The sequence below is a fragment of the Myodes glareolus genome, chromosome 9 (assembly GCF_982192425.1).
Source record: "Myodes glareolus chromosome 9, mMyoGla1.1, whole genome shotgun sequence".
Taxonomy (NCBI): Eukaryota; Metazoa; Chordata; class Mammalia; order Rodentia; family Cricetidae; genus Myodes; species Myodes glareolus.
In genome coordinates this window covers 6,731,573-6,750,875 of record NC_142034.1, presented here as the reverse complement: position 1 = coordinate 6,750,875, position 19,303 = coordinate 6,731,573, and the positions used below count along the sequence as shown (strand labels likewise).

General features: G+C 53.1%; 2 protein-coding genes across 2 annotated transcripts in view; both read left to right on the top strand.

Moving 5' to 3' along the window:
- The first annotated feature begins 17 nt into the window (after nucleotides 1-17).
- Nucleotides 18-7,975, top strand: Tsen54 (tRNA splicing endonuclease subunit 54). Its single transcript, XM_085696047.2, has 11 exons — nucleotides 18-150; nucleotides 251-415; nucleotides 503-566; nucleotides 659-742; nucleotides 1,027-1,125; nucleotides 3,352-3,404; nucleotides 5,016-5,114; nucleotides 5,298-5,923; nucleotides 6,560-6,620; nucleotides 6,915-7,031; nucleotides 7,518-7,975. The coding sequence occupies exons 1-11, from the start codon at nucleotides 95-97 to the stop codon at nucleotides 7,666-7,668; spliced, it is 1,575 nt and encodes a 524-aa protein (XP_085552173.1). The 5' UTR covers nucleotides 18-94; the 3' UTR covers nucleotides 7,669-7,975.
- Nucleotides 7,976-8,768: 793 nt separating this feature from the next.
- Nucleotides 8,769-19,303, top strand: part of Llgl2 (LLGL scribble cell polarity complex component 2) — a 36,137-nt gene continuing 25,602 nt past the window's right edge. The window contains 1 exon segment of the mRNA XM_048451991.3: nucleotides 8,769-8,919. The gene's annotated coding sequence lies outside the window, so the exon portion shown is untranslated.

The following is a 19,303-nucleotide window of genomic DNA, read 5'->3' as shown; positions in this document are numbered from 1 at the left end:
GAAGCGGAGAGCCGGGCGCTAGGACCGCGCGGACGTCACGTCCCCGGGAGGGCGGGGTTTGAGCGGTGCGCGCGCAGCCGCAGCCGGCGGCCCGATGGAGCCGGACTCCGAACTCGCGACCGTGGAGGTTCCCGCGGGGCGTGTGCTCAGGTGCTCTCCGGCGCGGGGATGGCGTGTGGGGGGGTTGGCGTGGTGCCCGGGCCGCGCGGGGTAACCGTGGTGCTGACCGTTTGTCCCCGGCTCGCCCCAGCGCCGCGGAGCTCCGGGCGGCTCGCTCGCGGTCCCAGAAGCTGCCCCAGCGGTCGCATGGCCCCAAGGACTTCCTCCCGGACGGCTCGGAGGCCCAGGCCGAGCGGCTGCGCCTATGTCGCCAGGAGCTGTGGCAGCTGCTGGCGGAGGAGCGCGTGGAACGCTTGTGAGAGGGGCCGGGACCGGGGCCGGGTGGGCGGGGGCCGGGGACTGCCCGTGTAGACCGAGACGCTCCCAATCCACTCCTCGCCAGGGGCAGCTTGGTGGCCGCAGAGTGGAGACCCGAAGAGGGTTTCGTGGAGTTGAAGTCACCTGCGGTGAGCGGCCCGAGCATCTCCGCGGCTAGGGGGTGGATCCCCTTCCACTGTCTCCTTAGCTGTTTGGTGACACTTGCGCTGATGCCCCACAGGGGAAATTCTGGCAGACCATGGGCTACTCAGAGCAAGGGCGGCAGCGGCTTCACCCCGAAGAGGCCTTGTATCTGCTGGAGTGTGTGAGTGGGCTCCTGGTGCTGTGGGAAAGGGTTCAGAGTAAGGAATGGGAAGGACCAGGAAGAATTCAGAATTACCTTTTTGTGGAACTTAAAGGCGGACTTGGAGAACAGAAGAGAATGCCACACAGGCAGCAGGGATGATGCTAATCATCTCTCCTAGCTGGTCACGGTCATGCAGTGATGCTGGGGTGTGGGGGGAGAGGGTCAGAGCCAAGAAGTTGACCCCATTTGGCTTGGGCGCTGAAGGAAGGTTACACACAGCTAAGCACTTGTTCTGCTTCCAGGGCTCTATTCAGCTCTTCTACCAAGATCTACCACTGTCCATCCAAGAGGCCTACCAGCTGCTGCTGACTGAGGACACCTTGAATTTCCTACAATATCAGGTATCAGTTACCTCGCAAGGAGCCTCCCGTTTGTCAAGTCAATGGAAGGTGACAAGTACCTCTGAGGTTGCAAGCACAGTGTCACGGCTATAGGAGAGTTAGGAGTCTGTGTGGGTCAGGCTTATAGTCAGAGGAGGCAGTCGGATAATAAAAAGTTACTAAGTAGCCAGGCATGGGGGCACCATGGTGCACACTTTAATCCCAGTGCTCAGGAGGCAGAAGCAGGAGGATCTTCGTGAATTTCAGGCCAGCTGTCTCAAAACAAAAAGTACTTAGTGCTTCTCATGGTTAACCACACATTTAATTCCAGCACTCTGGAAGCTGAGGCAGGACAATCTCAAGTTTAAGATGAGCTTCGGCTGCATAATGAAACCCAGCCTTAAACAGAACTTCTAAATAAACAAGAACCAAATAGAGAATTAGTGCTAGGTGGAAGATCAAATTAGACAAGGAAAAAGATCTGTACTGGATTCTCCTTTCAGGTGAGAGAAGGTGTAGGCTGGGCTAGGGGGCAGTGAGCAGGAAAAGGTATGTCAGGAGTGATTTGGAAGAAAGGTTGGATGACTGAGAGACTCAAGGCTTATGACCACCATGGTGTCATCTAGCTGGGAAGACTGAGGTGGGTGTTTATATGGGAGACCGGGACCACTTAAGTGTTCTGTTTGATACAAAGTAACGGTGAGGTACTTTGTGGACATACAGTAGGATTTTAGGCACACAGTAGATAAAACCTAGAATGTAGGATGAGGGCAAAGCTAGAAATATAACCTTGGATGTTTGCATGCTGTGGATAGTGTGAGCCATTGTCTCTGAGGGTGTGCAACCAGCAGGGGACTGTCACTGTCCCCTGGAGCTCACACATGTGGGAAGGTTAGTGGAGAGATGGGACCCATCCGTGATCATGAGGAAAAGAGGAAACTACGCCGAAGCCTCTAGTACAATCTTCCATTCCTCCCTTTTTCTTCTTCTCAGTGTTCTGTTTTGAAACAGGATCTTACTGTGCAAATTTGTCTGTCCTGGAACTCACTATGTTGACCAGGCTGGCCTTGAACTCAAGAGATCTGCCTGACTCTGCTCTCAAGTGCTAAGGTTAAAGGCCACTATACCCCACGCTCCTTTTAAAGGAGAAAACAATCAGTTGTGTTGAATGCTGGGAGGAGATTGAGTGAGATGGGGACACTTCTGGGTTTGTTCCTCTGCTGTGGAGACAGGACACAATCAATAACGTGTGGCTACTTAGCAGAGACTATCCCCATCACGTCTGTGGAGGATTGGATAGGTGGGTGATGTCTACCACTGTCTACCACTGTTTTGCCTAGACTTTAATGTCAACATATTCTATGATGTAGGTCTTTCCCAGGAGGCCCAGCCCTGTTTGTTTTGTTTTTCTTTTGAGATTTGTATTGTCAGTAAATTATTAGATGTCACTTGTACCCAGAATGAGAGACAGAATTCAAAAAGTGAAACCTTCTTGGAACATGGTGTTTGCTAGTTTACTTTTAGTGCTGCTGGGGAAGAATCCAGCAGCCCATGTGTGCTAGCAAACTCCCGCATTGAGCTGTGGCACCGCCCTCTTTATTTTCTGAGTCAGGGACTTTGGAAATTGCACAGGCTGACCTTGAAATCACTCTGTACCCCAGACTGACCATGATTTTGTGATCCTCCTACTTCAGCCTCTCTAGTAGCTGGAATTACAAGCTTGAACCAATAGGCCTGGTGCGAATAATATTTATAATGGAATGTGTTCCAAGCAGTCCCAAGGTTGGAGTCTAGAGCTCTATAGGAGAGGAAGTTTCGGGAGATATAGGAAATGACGTGTGTTTAGAGAAACTCCTATGTTACTGTAAAGAATGGACATCCAAGTCAGGCATGGGGGCACACGCCTTTGATCCCAGCACTGGAGAGGCAGAGGCAGGTGGATCTCTGAGTTCAAAACCAGCCTGGTCTACAAAGCAAATTCCAGGACAGCCAGGGTTATATAGAGAAACCTCTCAAAAAAAAAAAAAAGAAAAGAAAAAAAGGAAAAAAAAAAGAGTGGACATCTAAGCCAGGCATGGTAGTACCTGTCAAAATTCTAGCACGTAGAGGTTTAGAGGAATATTACTTTTGAGTAGTGTGAGGCCAGCCTGGTCTGCGTTCCAGGATAGCTAGGACCATATAGCAAGAGCCTTGCAAACAAACATGCAAACAAAAAGCATCTAAGATTTCCTTTTTTCTTCTCTTGAGGTCTTCAGCCACCTGAAGAGACTAGGCTACGTGGTTCGCCGGTTCCAGCCGAGGTAAGTCCTTTGACTCATCCACTGTGGCCCTGGGACCTGAATAGTGTGTGAATAGTGGCCTCCACTTACCTGGGACCTTTGGCTTCAGTGCAGCTTCTTGGGTCTGAGCTAGACATGTTCAACAGAGAAGCATTTGGGGGTGAATTCCATCCCTGCACTTTCTCCTGGGCTGTCAAAGTGGGCTCTGCTCAGGTAATGACCAGGTACCTGCAGCTCACTGTGAGCGCAGAACTGCAGTAGCCAGCGCCTGGCATGTAGGTGTGCAGGCCGGTTTGTGGAGCACGTTCATGAGCAAGGGGCTGGTGAGGGATTTATAGTTGAGGTGCAGTTCACATTCTTAGACTGGGTTAGATCTTCCTTTATTACCTAGTGGTCCAGCTTTGCTGAATGCCACAGCCACTTTCAGACTCACAGTAGAAACTGGTGTTGCCTCTGCAGTTACACAGTCTGTCCCCAAAACTCTAAAGCAGTTCCCCAAAGTGAGATGTGTTCTAGGGAGACAGGCATGGCTGTGTGCAGAACTTCCTCCTGAGGGTTGTTCCCTCACTCAGCAGTGTTATTGAGCACCTTCTGATGCCAGGGCCTGAACTTGCGGCTGAGGCAGACAGAACGAAATCTCAGCCGCTACCTGCTTATTATGTAGTAAAGAACAGTCGCAAAACGCCATCACTTTGTAGAATCAGTACTTGAGAAGCTTGGGCCTAGCTGCGGAGACCTACCCACACAAATTGGCTGTTCTTTTAAAGCGGTCGTCACCTAAGACTTATGAAGTACAAAGATGCCCTCTGCGGTAATGACAGGATTTGAGGTCTCATTTTGTAATTTTAATTGGCTTGGATTTAATGTTAATAGACACTCATGGCTATCCACTGTGCTACACCTGAACTGTGCAGCATTGGGAACTATAAAAATACACTGTGGTGGGAGGGGATTCACTGCAAGTACAAGGACCTGAGCTCAGTTCCTCAGAACCCAAGGCTCTCTGTTTATCCTTATATTCCCAGCAATGGGGAGGCAGAGACTGGCAGATCCCTGGGGCTCAGTAGCCAGCCTGGCTTAATCAGTGAGCTGTAAGCCAACTAGAAACCCCCACCTCAAAAAAACAAGATAGACAGCTCCCAAGGGGCGCTCTGCTATTGGGTGCACCTCTCTACACCTCTCTCTCTCTGTCTGTCTGTCTCTCTGTCTCTCTGTCACATACCCTCTCCCCTTCTCATAGCAGGAAGAATGCTATAGTGCTAAGTGAAGAGGGTCTGAGCCCACAATGTGTAACTGAATGGGGAAGAAAAAAGATTTAAAGTAGTGTGTTAGTACAAATGTCAGTTTTGTCAGGAAACAAAACAGAAACATGCAGAGAAACAGTAGTATATATGTGCAAGAAATAAAAGTGTACATGATGGCACGTTCCAGAACAGCCGGGGCTACACAGGTATTAACCTGGACAAAGGTGGGTGACTAGGCCCCTATGGCTGTTCCCAGGTACCCTTCCTTTGGGTATGGATCTGCCTCTGGCCTCTGGCTCATCCTCTTGGCCACTCCCTCCCAAATCTTGCTGGCAGCACCAGTCTGAGAAGGCGGATCTGTTGCCTGCTTGCTTTTCTCGCCCCACAGCTCTGTCGTGTCCCCTTATGAGAGGCAGCTTAACTTGGATGGCTATGCCCAGTGTCTGGAGGACGGGACTGGCAAGAGGAAGAGGAGCTCCAGCTGTCGGTAATGCCCCCCGCTGTTGCCACCCCCAGGGGATATCATGACCTCCGGGCTTAAGAAGGGGCCTGTGATGCTCTCATACACGCTTTGGGAGACAGCAGGGGTCCACCTCATTTCCAGTGGAACACACCTCTCCTGGTGACAGTAACAAGGGGAATACGCTGCTTTTCCTCCCGTGTCTCTAAGGTCTGTTAGTAAGAAGGCTAAGGCTCTGCAGAACTCCCTGCCACCCATGAGCGGGGCAGCCTCCAGCCCACCTGCCTGTGACCAGAGTAGCCAGTACTCAGAGAAGCCCCAGGAGTCAAGCCCCAGGAAGGGCTCAGGACTCTCCTTTCAGGCTCTGGGGTCTTCAGAGCCTTGCCCTGCTCTGGCCAGGGAGGATATGGAGTGTGGCCAGGAGAATGATAAAATCAAGAATGGAGCCAAGGGGGCTCCTAAACCACGCTGGAACTTTGAGCAGATCTCCTTCCCCAACATGGCTTCAGATAGCCGCCACACCCTCTTGCCTGCCCCAGCCCCAGAACTGCTCCCTGCCAATGTCATTGGGCGAGGGACAGATGCTGAGTCCTGGTGCCAAAAGCTGAACCAGCGGAAGGAGAAGCTTTCCCGGAGAGACCGGGACCAGCAAGCAGAGGTGCAGCAGTTCCGGGAGGATGTGAACGCAGATCCTGAGGTGCAGGGCTGCTCCAGCTGGCGGGAGTACAAGGAGCTGCTGCAGAGGCGACAGCTGCAGAAGAGCCAGCCCCGCCCTCCACACCTATGGGGCCAGTCTGTTACTCCCTTGCTCAACCCTGATAAAGCAGATTCCCCAGGTATCCCCTCACTCTGCTATACCCATAGGCCACTGGGAGCAGAAGGATCATGAGACTTGAAAAGGGCTATTTTGACCAGGGCTGGCTGATGCCTAAGGTATGAGAGGAGAAGGCTGCAGTGGCATGAGCCCCACACAGGCTCCTCTGTAGGTGGGGACCACGGCCCCAGCAGAGCCCAGATTGCCCAGGGACACTTGTGGGGTGTACCCGCATCCTTAAGATCCATACCCAAGAATGTTGGATGGTTTTGCCAGCAACCAGTTTCGGGTCCCTCACTTTACAGCCTGTTAGCCAGAACATGGTACGCCACAGAGGTTTTAGCCAAATAAGAGGAAAGTTCACTGTCTGTTCTTGGTTTTAAACACAAGGAACTAAGTCTGCGGTCTGAGCTAAGTGTAGTAACAGGTTCAGAACGACGTAAAGGCATCATGGGAACATGGTAGATTGGTGGGTGAGGAGAGCAGGGTTACCAGATAAGTGTGTTCTAAATACTGCTACTGTGTGGAACATATCTTACTAAATACATTCTGGTAAATCTGGTGGTCCTAACCTGGTTAGCAGATTTGGTAGCACCACAGGAGTGTGCAGAAAGTTGACTCCCCTTCTCCACATCTTTTTTTCCTGTTGCCCTTGTAGCCGCAGTCCTTGAACATGTCTCTGTGCTGCAGACAACACACCTTGCTGATGGAGGTTACCGGTGAGTCTCAGCTGCGCTCGCTGTCTCCATGACACTGGCTGCCAGGTGGAGCGACAGCTGGGATTTGATTCCTGGAGTTGGGTGTGAGTCAGAGGATCACCCCAGGGACACCTGCCCACATACTTAGCTTCCAATGACAGCTACCCTCGTGTGCGTCTAGGGAAAGGGAAGAATGACACGATGCTGGGTATATCCCATGATGAAGCTGCTGTGCAGACGTGGTAGTAGGAGAGGGTTTGGTGTGGAGGGAGGTGGGAGAAGAAGTCCTTGTAATGTTTCTTTCCTGGTCCTCAGGCTGCTGGAGAAGTCGAAAGGCTTGGAGATCAGCTTCGATGTTTACCAGGCTGACGCTGTGGCTACGTTCCGAAAAAACAACCCTGGCAAACCCTATGTCCGAATGTGCATTAGTGGGTACGAGATGATTGAGCAGTATCCTGGCTGCTGCCAGCCCATTGCTTGATCCCTGCCACCAGCTTGCCAGTCCCTGAGAAGAATCTGAGGTCCAGAAGGGTTAAGTGCCATCTATCTTAAGGCCATATGGCCGGTCAGTACCATAGGAACCCGAGCTTTTGAATCCTTGGCTCCTTGTTACAGGCATTTTGCAGTAAACTCTCTTCTCTTCCACTTTAGTCCTGGGCTCACTCAGCAGGAAGGAATTGATGTGAAGGGATTTACTGGTTAAGAGTGGTGAGAACCCACTCTGTCCTGCTGTCCCTCTACTCTGGGGCTCCTGAAAGCTCATCAAAGCCATGGAGTTTGTAGACGGCAGAGCCCGGGGCCAGTATTCTTATATTCCTAGCTTTTGTCTTAGAGCCTTCCTGCTCTGGAAGTCTCAGGGGGACCTGGGGGCCCTGGGTGGACTATGACTAGGCCTCAGTTTAATCTTTATTCCTACAGATTTGACGAACCTGTCCCAGACCTCTGCAGCCTCAAGCGGTTGACCTACCAGAGTGGGGATGTCCCCCTGATCTTTGCCCTGGTGGATCACGGTGACATCTCCTTCTATAGCTTCAGAGACTTCACACTGCCCAGGGATCTGGAGCACTGACCATGCAGCTCTGGGAATGGGAGCTGGGGGACTTGGATGCTCTCAGGGACCATGTCGGCTGACTCCTGTACAGGGCTCACCTGGAACTGTCTGGGCCAGTGTGGTCTACAGGCCTGGGTATCTGCTGTTTGTAGGGGAGTGAAGCCTTGCCCCATGCCCTCTTGCCTGGCAGTGACCCCCTTGGAACTCAGGACTTGATTTCAGAGGCCCAGGAGATGGGGCAGAAGAGAGGACTCTGTGCCTTTAAAACAGGGGGGTGCCTGCTTCGTGCCATAAAGCCAAAGCCATTAAAAGAAATATTCTCTGCTGTGGTTGATATACTTACTGAACTACCCCTTCCCTTCATTCCTCATTTGTCCACACTGACTAGTCTGTCAGACTTTGAACACTGAGGTCTGAAGGACACCTGAAGAGCCAGTCCTGTTGGCCCTAATTGAATTGTTGAATGCAGCTGGGTGGTGACTGAGAGGTCCCTGTTGGGTTGGGTTGGACCCCAGCCACTCAGAGGGACCACCCCATGGTTCTTTCCCCGACATGTAACTCCAAGCTTGAGCTGAAAAACTAGCCTGGCTGCAGTGGCTAGCCCTTTGGACCCCTGAAGACAGGAGTGGGGGGGTCTCCCAGCAGTGGTTAGGCATCTCGCCATTACGCCTTTGATCCCACACAGTCCTACTCTTGGGTCTGAAGCCGGCACCTGCGGGTCATTCTAGTTGAAAGGAGCGCTCTTTTGAGGAGCCCGCCTTGCTATGTCCCTCTCTCAACAGCTGCGAGAGTAAATATCCTGATACCTGGCATCCATCCTAGAAGGCACCTAGGGACTATTTCCTGTTCCGGGAGGTGGTGAGACACTGGCAACAGGGAGCAGTCCTGTGACCAGGTGCGCGCAGGTGAGGGCGGGGTCGGGCTGGCCGCACTAGGTGCGTCTCCACGCTGCTGCCCCGCCCCGCGCTCCTGGGGCCCCGATTGGCCAGAGCTCGGCCCCCGCCCTCGAGGGCTCGCAGGCTGCGCCCCCGCCCCATTGGCTCCGCCTAGGGGGCAGGTTCAGGGGCGGGGCGCGAGCTCGGCAGGCTTGCCCTGTATGTAAATCGCAGCGACTCCGCCCCCCACCCCCCACCCGCTCGCAGCGCCGGAGGTGAGCAGGAAGGAGACAGCCGCCCTGCTGCGGGTGGGCCGGCACGGGGAACCGGAGCGGCGGGTGACGGGCGCCGAGGAACGCCGAGGCCTCGGGCAGGGTCCGGCCCGCGATTGCAGGTGAGTCTACCTGGCTTTACACGGTCTTCGAGGGCGCGGGCCATTCGGGGCGGCGCGGCGCGGCGCGAGGGGATCCGAGTCCCCTGGGCTTCCCCGGGCGGGTCGGAGAAGGCAGCGCCCTGGTCTGCCTTCCTTGCTCGCCCAGATCTCCGACGTTTGGCTCGTCCCGGAGAAAGACACCTGTAGAAAGTGGCTCTGAGAACTTGTCTTTTCCTGTTTCGCCACACGGATTACCAAACTTGGGACTCGGGTTTGCACAATCGTGTTGGCTTTCGGGAGCAGGGAACAGGTGTCTGGCCTGTGGCTGGGTGCAAGGGGACACGGAGAGCGGAGGAGACCCAGTCCCGGACCCTTGTGCGAGGCGCCTGGACGCAGAGCCGTGCGACACGGCTTCCCGTGACCCGGCGTCCGCCAGCGGCGTCTGGAGAGTGTTACCTTGGCGGCTTAGCCCTTACCTCTGCCATCTGGGCTCTCTCCCTGCCCGCCCTTTGTGCCTCCTAATCCTCCGACGCAGGAAGTCCGCGGGTGGGACCTGGTTATCTCGTAGAAAGGGGGCCACTTCTACGCTCGGGGCGGCTTTGGACACCTTTAGGCGACGGTATGGAGACCCAGACTGTTTTACACGCTGATGGCTGGGGGTTGCACTGAGGGACTTGGCAAGGAGTGGAAAATTCTTGTCAAAGAAAGTGTGCTGTACTTTCACCCTGTTTGGACAGTTGGTGGACACACTGGGCCTTAGCTGTGGGACGTGGCCGTAACTGGGGTAACCGCTGTAGCTCTTAAGGGTTTTCACCTGAAACAGGTGAGCTTCCGGTAAGGAGGGCGGGGTTTAGATACCGCGTCCCTTCCCTTGGGTACCCTTACGTAGGTCAGTGCAGGCTCTAGAGACTGAGGCCGTTCTGACCCGGGAGAGAATGGGTGTGTCAGGGTAACAAGGAAATGTTTGTGGGAAGAACCGAGCTGCGCTGCATGGCCGAAAAACTGTGGCCTGCCTAAGAGAAAGCAAAGTTAGAGTGAGTCTAGGAGAAAATTCCTTGGGTCCATGTAAGCTAGTGCACAGAGAGGCGGGAGGATGGAGGAAGAGATGTTTCTACTATAGGAGACCGGTAGGTTTGTTAGCTTGTTTGTTTGTTTGTTTGCGTGCTTGCTTGCTTGCTTGTTTTTTGGTTTTTCGAGACAGGGTTTCTCTGTGTAGCCGGCACTCGCTCGGTGGAACAGGCTGGCCTTGAACTCACAGAGATCCGCTTGCCTCTGCCTCCCCAGTGCTGGAATTAAAGGCATGCACACACAGACACACACACACACACACACCCCGCTGAGTTCGGTAGTTTTAAGTTATCTGCAGGCAGAACATTTGACAGGACTCAAAGCAAACTTTCTGTTCCCTGATCAGCTTGGACCAGTCCCTGGAGAGCATTTCCAGGTCCTAGGGGCATTCTACATCTCTACTCTTCCTTGAGGCAGTGACGGTTCCTCTTTAGATATAGACTGGGAGAATTTAATTATATCAAAAGATTTAGTCTCAAGCCAGGCATGGTCTCATACGCCTTTAATCCTAGCACTTTGGAGGCTGTGGCAGGTGAATCTCTGAGTTCGAGGCCAGCCTGGTCTACAGAAAAAGTTCTAGAACAGCCAGGTCTACACAGAGAAACTGTCTTGAAAAACAAAACAAGCAAAACAAATTTAGTCTTTTATGACATTTAAATTTTATTTGTATGTGTGTATGTGTATATGTTTGGGCATGCACATGTTGTGGGGTGTGTGTGTGTGTGTGTGTGTGTGTGTGTGTGTGTGTGTGTAGGTCAAAGGACAACTTAGGGGAATTCTCTCCTACCACGCAGGTCCTAAGGATTGAACTCGGGTCATCAGGCTTGTTGCCAGGTGCCTTTACCTGCTGAACTATCTTGCTGGCCATAAAATAATACTCAATGAACAACAGTATCAAAAAGAAAGAAGAAAGGAAGGCTCATATGTTCTTTGAAGGCTCCCTGTTCCTTTGAAGAACAGACAAGGAGCTGGCTGTGGCAGCTTACCCCTGTTATCCCAGCACTCCTGAGACTGAGGCAGGAAGATTGCTACAAACTGGAGGCCAAATGGGGCTACAAGACCAGCCTCTTGATTTTATTTTATTTTTGTTTTTTCAAGACAGAGTTTCTCTGTGTAGCCCTGGCTGTCCTGGAACCCCGTCTGTAGAACTGCCTCTGCCTCCCGAGTACTGGGATTAAAGGCATGTTACACCACTGCCTGCTTTCTCTTGATTCTATTTATTTATTGATTGATTGATTTTTTTGGAACAGAATTTTGCAGTACAACCTTGGCTATCCAGGAAGTCTCTGTAGAGGGGCTGGCCTTGAACTCACAGAGATGAGTTCTGCCTCTCAAGTGCCAGGATTAAAGGGATTAAAGGCGTGTGCCACTGCCACCCGGCGTGATTTTACTTTTAATTTATGTATGTGTGTGTGAGTGTCTGCGTGAGTGTTTGCCACATATAGACGATACCAGACAACATCAGAGCCACCGGCGTGGGCGCTGGGAATGGAATTGAGTCCTCTGGAAAATGTTAACTGCTGAGCCATCTCTCCAGCCCCAGCCCTAAGACCCTTTTTCAAAAAACACACAGTAACCTCATTCCCCAGCATCAGATGGCTGTGAATCCTGTCTTTCAGCTCTTGCTGAATAGCCTTAGGTCTGTCACTTAACCACACTGGGCCTGAGTTTCCTAGAGAACATGTAAACACGAGATCAGATGACCTAGTACCTAGCAGGTATCCCCCACCAGAATCTGTTAACTTTCCTAGATGGATTTAAAAGCAAAAAGAAAAAGGAAATAGAAAAGCACCAGTTAACCCCATGTAGGCTTTTGGTCACTGAAGCTGAAGTTCTAAATTTTATCATGAGGACAGGTGTCAGTGGGGAGAGGGCCCTGACCTTTCCTAGTCTGACATCCTCCTTCCCCTGGGAAAAGCCACTCTCTCTCTCCCTGTGTGTGAATGTGTGCACGCACGTGCATCTGTGTGTCTGTGGCTCAGAGTCTGTCTTCTGAGTGTAGAACCCGCGATCTGTTTCCGCCAGGCGTCCCCTATCCACTCTACCCTGTGGGGGGCGGGCAGGGGAGTGAGCATTCCTATGCCGCTCCAGTATCCTCAAGACACTTGAAGGGAAGGTGCCCTTCCTGCCCTCCTTCTCCCCGCCCCTGCCTGCCCTGGGAAAAAAGGCCGTGCAGGGCACTGGAAGATTTGGAATCAGCCTGTGGCCCTTTGCTCTCCTGGGTGGGTCTGGCAGAACCTCTGGGGCCTTGCGGGGAGACTGAGCTTCTTGGTTTTCTAAGACACCAGGAGCAGCTGTTGAGACACCTGAGTTGGGTACCACTGGAGGCTGGAAAAACTGACGCTATCTCCAAGGTGGCTCCTTGGAGCAGCATTGGCAGCTAGGTGCACTCAGGCTGGGGGTGGGGGGCTCTTATCTCCCAGTGATACTGCTATCTCTTTCCTCCTGGGCCGGGCATGCCAGGTCTGCTCGACAACTTTTGTTTTCCTCTGCCCAGGCAGGATTCAGAGCAGGAGATGAGCGCTGCCCATCAGAGCCACTTGTACTACGTGGCCTCCCCAGACTTAGCTCCCTAGAGATCCCAGGGAAACCCTCCCTAGCTGTGCCCAACTCCCTTTGAGATGGCTTTCTCTGTCTGCCCTGCCTCAGGAAGCTGGTCCTGTGAGGAGTCAGTTGCCCTTCCCAGGAACCGCGATGATGAATTCTTGAGTTAGGAGAGGCTCCTTTGGGCGTGGGGACAGGGAAACTGAGAGGTGTCTGACTCTACCCTTTAGGAATCTAGCAAGAGACCGGAGCCCTCTCTTGAGGGCCTTGACTTGGTGCTCCCAGGAAAAATAATATTATTATTTTATATAATATTATTTTGGGATATTCCTCACCAAGGAGTTGGTATCCTGAAGCCACAATCTGTGGCAGGGTCTGCACAGGTATCCTTAGAGGCCTTAGTGGCCTTTGCCTGGGTCTTGAGGACAGGAGAGGAAAGTTCTCTGAGGGCCCTGTAAACTCCATCTCGGCATTCTTTTTTCTTTTTTTCTTTTTTCTTTTTTTTTTTTCTTCAAGTTAGGGTTTCTCTGAGTAACAGTCTTGTCTGTCCTGGCACTCGATTTGTAGATCAGGCTGGCCCTGAGCTCACTGAGATTCGCCTGCCTCTGCTGGGATTAAAGGTGTGCGTCACCACTGCCAGGCCACCTCAGCATTCTTAAGGGCAGTGACTAGGAAAGACCGTGCCTAGCTAATCTCTGGACTGACTGTTTAATCATTGATTTAACAATAAGTTCTCATTGTTTCTTGGTCCTGTCTTAGAATTTTCTTTCTTTCGAAGCACCGGAGATCCCGAATGACAGAAAATAAACAGCATTAGCAGGTAATATTAGCTGTAGGATAGAAAGAACCAAAGAAGGGGTTGGGATATCCCTTGATGGGTAGATTGTCTGTGGCTTTGCAAGGTTGGCCTTGACAAGAGGGGGACATTTGAGTTAAAGACTTGAGGAGACAGGGGAGTTCTGAAAATAAAATCGGAGTGTCAAATGCTGTGTGGCCCTGGGAACAAAACTGCGGTTGTCCTCTCTCCCTGTAACTGCTGGGCCAGCCATTCTCTTCACATTTAGGGGCTGATAGGAGGTCCTAGGATAAGGCTGGCCTGGGGCTGGGGAACCCAGTCGAATGTCTGTCTGCCTCCCAGAGTGCTTTTGTTTTTCCATACACCTTACTGCATTTCCTGGAAGCCTAATGTGGGGATGTCTTTACTGTTGAGGCCTTCAAGGACACTGGATAGAACCCTCAGAGGATCCTGGGTTCCTCTCTCTAGGTTGGTTGGAGGCCAAGCCCAAGCTAACCTCGCAGCTTAGCCCCTGTATCCTGGAGAAGCAGCCGAAAATGCGTAGAGGATTCTGGAGTCAGACGGATTGGGATTTGGACTCGTACTGTTTGAACTTCTTAATACAGTCCTGAATCGGCTATTGTGTCAGTAATTGGAGGAACGAATGAACTAATGCAAGGGAGAGGCTTGGGGACATCTAGCCTCGGCTAGCAAGCTCTTTCCTGTCGTGATCTGAAAACAGCCTCTGTCCCATGGGCTCCTAGGTTCTATCTACATGGAAATTATCCCTTATTCAGGGTTCCCTGGTCAGTCAGGCTTGCCTGGGGCCTTCGGGAGATTGAGTTTCCCAAGCAACACCAGTCCTTGCAGAGTAGCCATGGACATCTGAGTTGGCACAGACAGAAAAGCAGCTGCCGCTGTACCTTAGCGCCCCGCCCTACATACACTCTGTCAGTGGGAGGTGCATGGGCGTTCTCACATCCGCCAAGCAGGAGGCCAAAGCCACACACACTGGCCTCACACAGGATGTTGGGGAAGGGGGGGGGGCAGTCCCTTGATCAGTGACAGGTTGTGGGAAGCCCAAGCACGGGGAACAGGTGAGAGAAGCTTGGATTCCACGGTGTGCTCCTGAAGAGCCTGAGGGATACTGGGAGAGGCTCCAACAAGACTCAGAGTGTGAGGACTGTCCCTCCAGGACAGATGGACTCTGCTGGGCCACACGTTGTTTGCATGGGGACGCATTAGCCCAGACACTCCATAGGAGATGTCTGACTTGAGAGCACCGTGTCCTACCCAGGCACAGCCAGATCCGAACCTGAGACAAGACCACCCCTGCGGTCACGCTGCACGCCACCGCTCTCTCGGTTAGGGTCTTGAGATGAAAGGGTGGAAGGACAGCGCGTAGCCTCGTGGGGTGGCAGAAAATGAGAGAGGAAGACAGGATGTGAGCTGTGTAGTCTTTCTTCAAGTCTTTTTTCCAGACAGGTCAAGGGTGCATTAGATCTAGTTGGGGGCCCAGGAATGTTCTGCTGACAAGGGGCTGTGGGAGCTAGTAGTAGGAAGGAAAGGAGATGATCAAATCACTGCCCACAGGTCACCTTCAGGCTCGTTCCACACACCGGGCAGTGACTTGTGTGGATAGTGGTCTGCATGGTTCACATGACCACCCCCAAGTCTTGAGTGCTGCCCCTGTAGGATCCGAATAGGGGGATGGCCCAGAGGCTGGTCTGGTTCTAATCAGAGGGTGTGAACAGCAGGGTTAGAAACGGAGACGGATTTGTCTTTAGAAGTTAGGGGGCAGAGCAGGCATTTTCCTAGATAAGCCTGGCCTCAAATAACGACGTGGTGACCCGAATGACCACCTCAGTTCCTCGTTAGCATCTGGTTTCCTCCCAGCTGACGATTGTGTGCTCTCGGCTTTTTGTCTATACGGGTCTGTAACGGGGTGTCCCGTCAACTGAAGTCAACGTGGCTAAACAGAGATCCTGTGTTCTCCTCGTGATCACACCTGCAAGACGGAGACAGACAGACAGACAGATACACACACACACACACACACACACACTCACTCGGGGGACACATCTCTTCCCCTTTGATCCTCCTATGTACCCTGAAGACAAACTTAATATAAATGTCATAACCTTTTCATTGCGTATCTGTGTGTCTTATTATTTCCAGTAGATTCTACCTGTTTCAAAACCCAGTACGCTACTCCTTTCTCAGTAAATAGACTTCTGCTGCACGGTTGAGCCCCTTGTCCTGTCCCTTGTCATTTAAGGTTGCTTCTCATTCTCCTTATAGCTTACTAACATTGGAGCTGGATAGGTGGTTCACCCATGTGGTTCTAAGTAATCATTTTATTGTATTTAGGTGTATGTGAGTGTTCATGCATGTGAGTGGGTACATGTGACGTGCACATGTATGGGGGTGGGGCACGGGCAGGGGTCAACTTCAGATGACCCAGGTACTTTCCACCTTGCTTTTGGAGGCAGGATTGTTCACTGACCTGGAACCTGCCAAGTCAGTTAGACTGGCCAGTGGGCCTCAGAGATCCTCCTTTCTCTGCCTCTCTGCTGAGATTACAAGCACACATCTCCACACCCAGCTTTTTCACCTGGGCTTTGGAGGTCAGGCTCAGGTAGGTCCTCACGCTTGCTTGCTTGCTTGCTTGCTTGCTTGCTTGCTTGCTTGCTTGCGAGCCAGCTGCCTCCCTGACCAAGCTATCCCCCAGCCAAGCATTGCAGACAGGATCAGGGTCAGCTCAGGTGAGGAATGCGAATTTGAATCCTGCTGCGAAAGGGGCGGGAATGTACTTCAGGAGGCTGAGGCAGGCATATTTCTGAGTTCCAGGACAGCCAGGGCTGTACAGAAAAAAAAAGGAGAGGGTCAAAGAGGAGAGGGCATGTGGCGTGGTGGGGCAGGTGGCGTCCCTGCGGCCCTGCCTCTGGCTGTCCTTTTCATCTTTCCGGTGTGTCATCTGTGCTATGCTAGGCTGTGCTGTGCGGGTCTCTATGATCTCAGCCTAGACTTGCCCCAGTGCTCCCGGAATGTGCTTCTTGTTCTGGCCTGAGGCACTATGCTCCTTCCACCTGCCTGACAGTCTGACCCTTAGCCCTGCCCCTACCTGTGTGGCCCTCACTTCCTTCCACTGAGGTCCTGAGGAGGGGTATTGACTCCTCCAGTCTTTCGGCTAGTCCCTCAGCAGCTAATCCGTCCACTCCATGCAGGCAGGATTCAACAGGGGAAGGGGCCACACTGTTGAATCAGTGCGAGGTTGCTGCTTCCCCAGGTGTGCCTTCCCCTTCCCCAGGCTGACAATAGGATTAAATCAGCAAATGCTTCAGATCTTCGGCTCCGCAGGCCAAGGTTTGAGGAGAAAAGCCAGGAGGGAACGGTAGGGAGCCACCAGTTTCAGCCTGAGGAGGTAAGGGGCATTTGAGCAGTGAGGGTTGTGTGGGGGCATCCAAGATAGTGGCCCCGGTAGAGCGCGGTGACCGCGTTGACACTGACCAAAGTCCCCTCCTGCAACCCCTGGCTGGGCACTTGGTTTCGCCATAGCCCTGGACTAAAGATTCTAAAGAATTTGCTGCTTCCCACCCCCCACCTCCCACCGACACTGAAGCATCCTTGGACCCAGCACAGGGCTTGCTGGGTGCCGGGCACTGTACCACGGACTCCGCCTTTGGTTCTACTCTCTCTCCTTCCAGATATTCTCCTTCATAGCTTGTCTGCCCAGGAGTCACCAGGCTTGGGGGCTGTGGTTCTGCACCCCTATTCTTCCTTTTCCCTTCCCATTTCCCAGGAGTAGGCTAGGCAGGCGGGATCTGCCCGGTATCAGGCTTCACAGTCCCTGCCTGACTTCCTTGACTGCTCTGGAGAACTTGCTTATCTCCAGTCAATGACCTGGAGTGGGAGGAGGTGGGGGCTTCCTGGACTGAGTCTAGCCAGGCCTAAACCTGTCCTCTAAGAAGGGGTGGCGTGTTTTCATGCCTTGCCTTGGGGCAGTTACATTGCCCCTCACGCCTGCTCCGCCTCCACCTTGGTTCCAGCTCCTAGGTCCCTCTTCTAACTCCCAGGCCACTGGGGTCCTGGCGGATGAGCAGCAAGTGCCCTGCAAGGTCGCTGAGTCCTGCAAGTCTAGTTTTTACCAGCTCTGAAAGCAGTGGCCAGGTATCCGGTTCCAAACTGCTTGGTTAGCTTCGAGCTCATGGCCTGTGGGAGTATGTGCGCGTGCCCCTGCCTTTTAACTGCGGGCGTGTAATTAGGCATCCCCGCTCCTGTAATGACCATCCCTCATCCACTCCATTATAAGCCCTTCGATTCCGGGGTTAGTCACCCTGGTCAGAGCTGAGTTCTGCCGCTTCCTATGCAGTGGTGACCTTGGGTGAGTTGCTTAGTCTGTGGCCTGGCTTCCTTTGTCAGGTGGTTGTTCAGCCTACCCTCTCAGGTGGCTTCCGCCTGAGCTGACGGTGGTGTTTACTCTGCCATCACAAACAACAGAGGGCAGGAGGTACTCCCGACCTGCACCCACATATTGCTGAGGTTATCTGGAGTTTCCCTCTGTGACTTGATGTTTCGACAGTGAAGCAGAGACAACTTGAACAGAAACTATTTAAAACTATCAACAGGTACATTCCGGGGAGTCTGGAACGGTCCCTGGTGGACAGCAGTGCTTCAAAGGGCACTTGGGTTGGTGGCCGCCACTGACTGTTCTGCCCTCCTGACCGAGAGGGGCGTCTCCCCTCTCTCCTGCCATCTTCTGCCTTTGAGCTCCTGTGGGGGTCCTCAGTACAGATGGCTGGTCTCTCTTGTCCCGTCCCTGGAGTTTGTAGGTCTCTTTCCCAGAGAGTCACTCCCAGCTTCCTGTGCCTTCTGACCCAGTGACCCCGACTGGGGAGGGGAGAGCCTGCACCCCAGGAGCCGGAGCTGCTGATTTACGAGCTTGCGCCACCCTCCCCCACGGCTGGAATGTTCAGCTAGCCAGCCAGCTCAGCTGTCTGTTCAGAGGCAGGGACGGCTGCAGTCTGGGGGCCTGTTTTCACTTCCGGCCCCGGGAGCCCCCAGGACTTTGATGCCCCGTGCTTGTTCCCCGACTTGGAGCTTCAGATGAAGTGGGCACCCAGATTTTCCCAACCTCCCGCCACCACCCACACCCCCACCTCCCAGAGTGGTTTGGCTTCCCTACCATGTGGAATCTCTAATCTCCACCCCCATCCCCCACTGCAAATAATGGCTTTTTTGGTTGTCCCCCGGAGGGTGACAGTTCCCCGGGGACTGGTTCCTGGCGTTTGGTTTGGAAGTGAACTAACTGCCCTGCGAGGGGGATGTTGGCCACTGCCTTTCTTCCACCATCTCAATGTGATGTGACCCCTCCCAGTGTGGCAAGCCCTCCACCCACCCGTGGAGGCGGTGGGGAGTTGCCTTCAGCCACTAGGACCCCCAGTCTTAAATCCACAGGGTCCTTTCATGAGGAAAGTCCTGGCCATTTGACTGATTGCAGAGCCAAAGATTAAGGGCCTTGTACGCCAGACAAGTACTCTACCACTGAACTATATCCACCCCGCCCCCAGCCTGGCTTAGATAGGAAGCACCCCCTACCCCTGGTTGAGGCTGGTGTCCCACTCTGCCCCAGGGTAAACACTTAGCATACTTTGCTGGCCTGTCTGTCCCTACCTCGCTGAAGGGTGCTGGCTGTGTTTGTTTTCTCTATTAATCTAGAGTGGAATGAAGGAAGCCAGTTCTGTAATGGACCTGGGTCCCTGTGTTCCTAGGGACTGGCCTGAGTGTCCTTTGGTCAGCGGGAGGCTGCTGCTACTGGAAGCTGGGAGTCACAGTTAGTGCCTCATGTCCCCTCCCCCAAGGAGTCAAAAATAGTTTCCCCTTGGGCTGGGAGCACTTCCTATGGTAGGTGGGCGGTTTGGGGGGCCTTGATCTGGTTTCTTTATTAGGTACAGGTGTCTGCTCTTGATTTGGGCTCCACTGCAGCCCCTGGGAAAAGGAGGCTCTTTAGGGGGTGGC

Excerpts from the sequence above, each read along its gene's own strand:
- Tsen54 (XM_085696047.2), top strand. The coding sequence starts at position 95 with ATGGAGCCGGACTCCGAACTCGCGACCGTGGAGGTTCCCGCGGGGCGT. Across the intron at positions 151-250 it reads CCCGCGGGGCGTGTGCTCAG|CGCCGCGGAGCTCCGGGCGG; the intron begins GTGCTCTCCGGC and ends GGCTCGCCCCAG. Across the intron at positions 416-502 it reads GAGGAGCGCGTGGAACGCTT|GGGCAGCTTGGTGGCCGCAG; the intron begins GTGAGAGGGGCC and ends ACTCCTCGCCAG.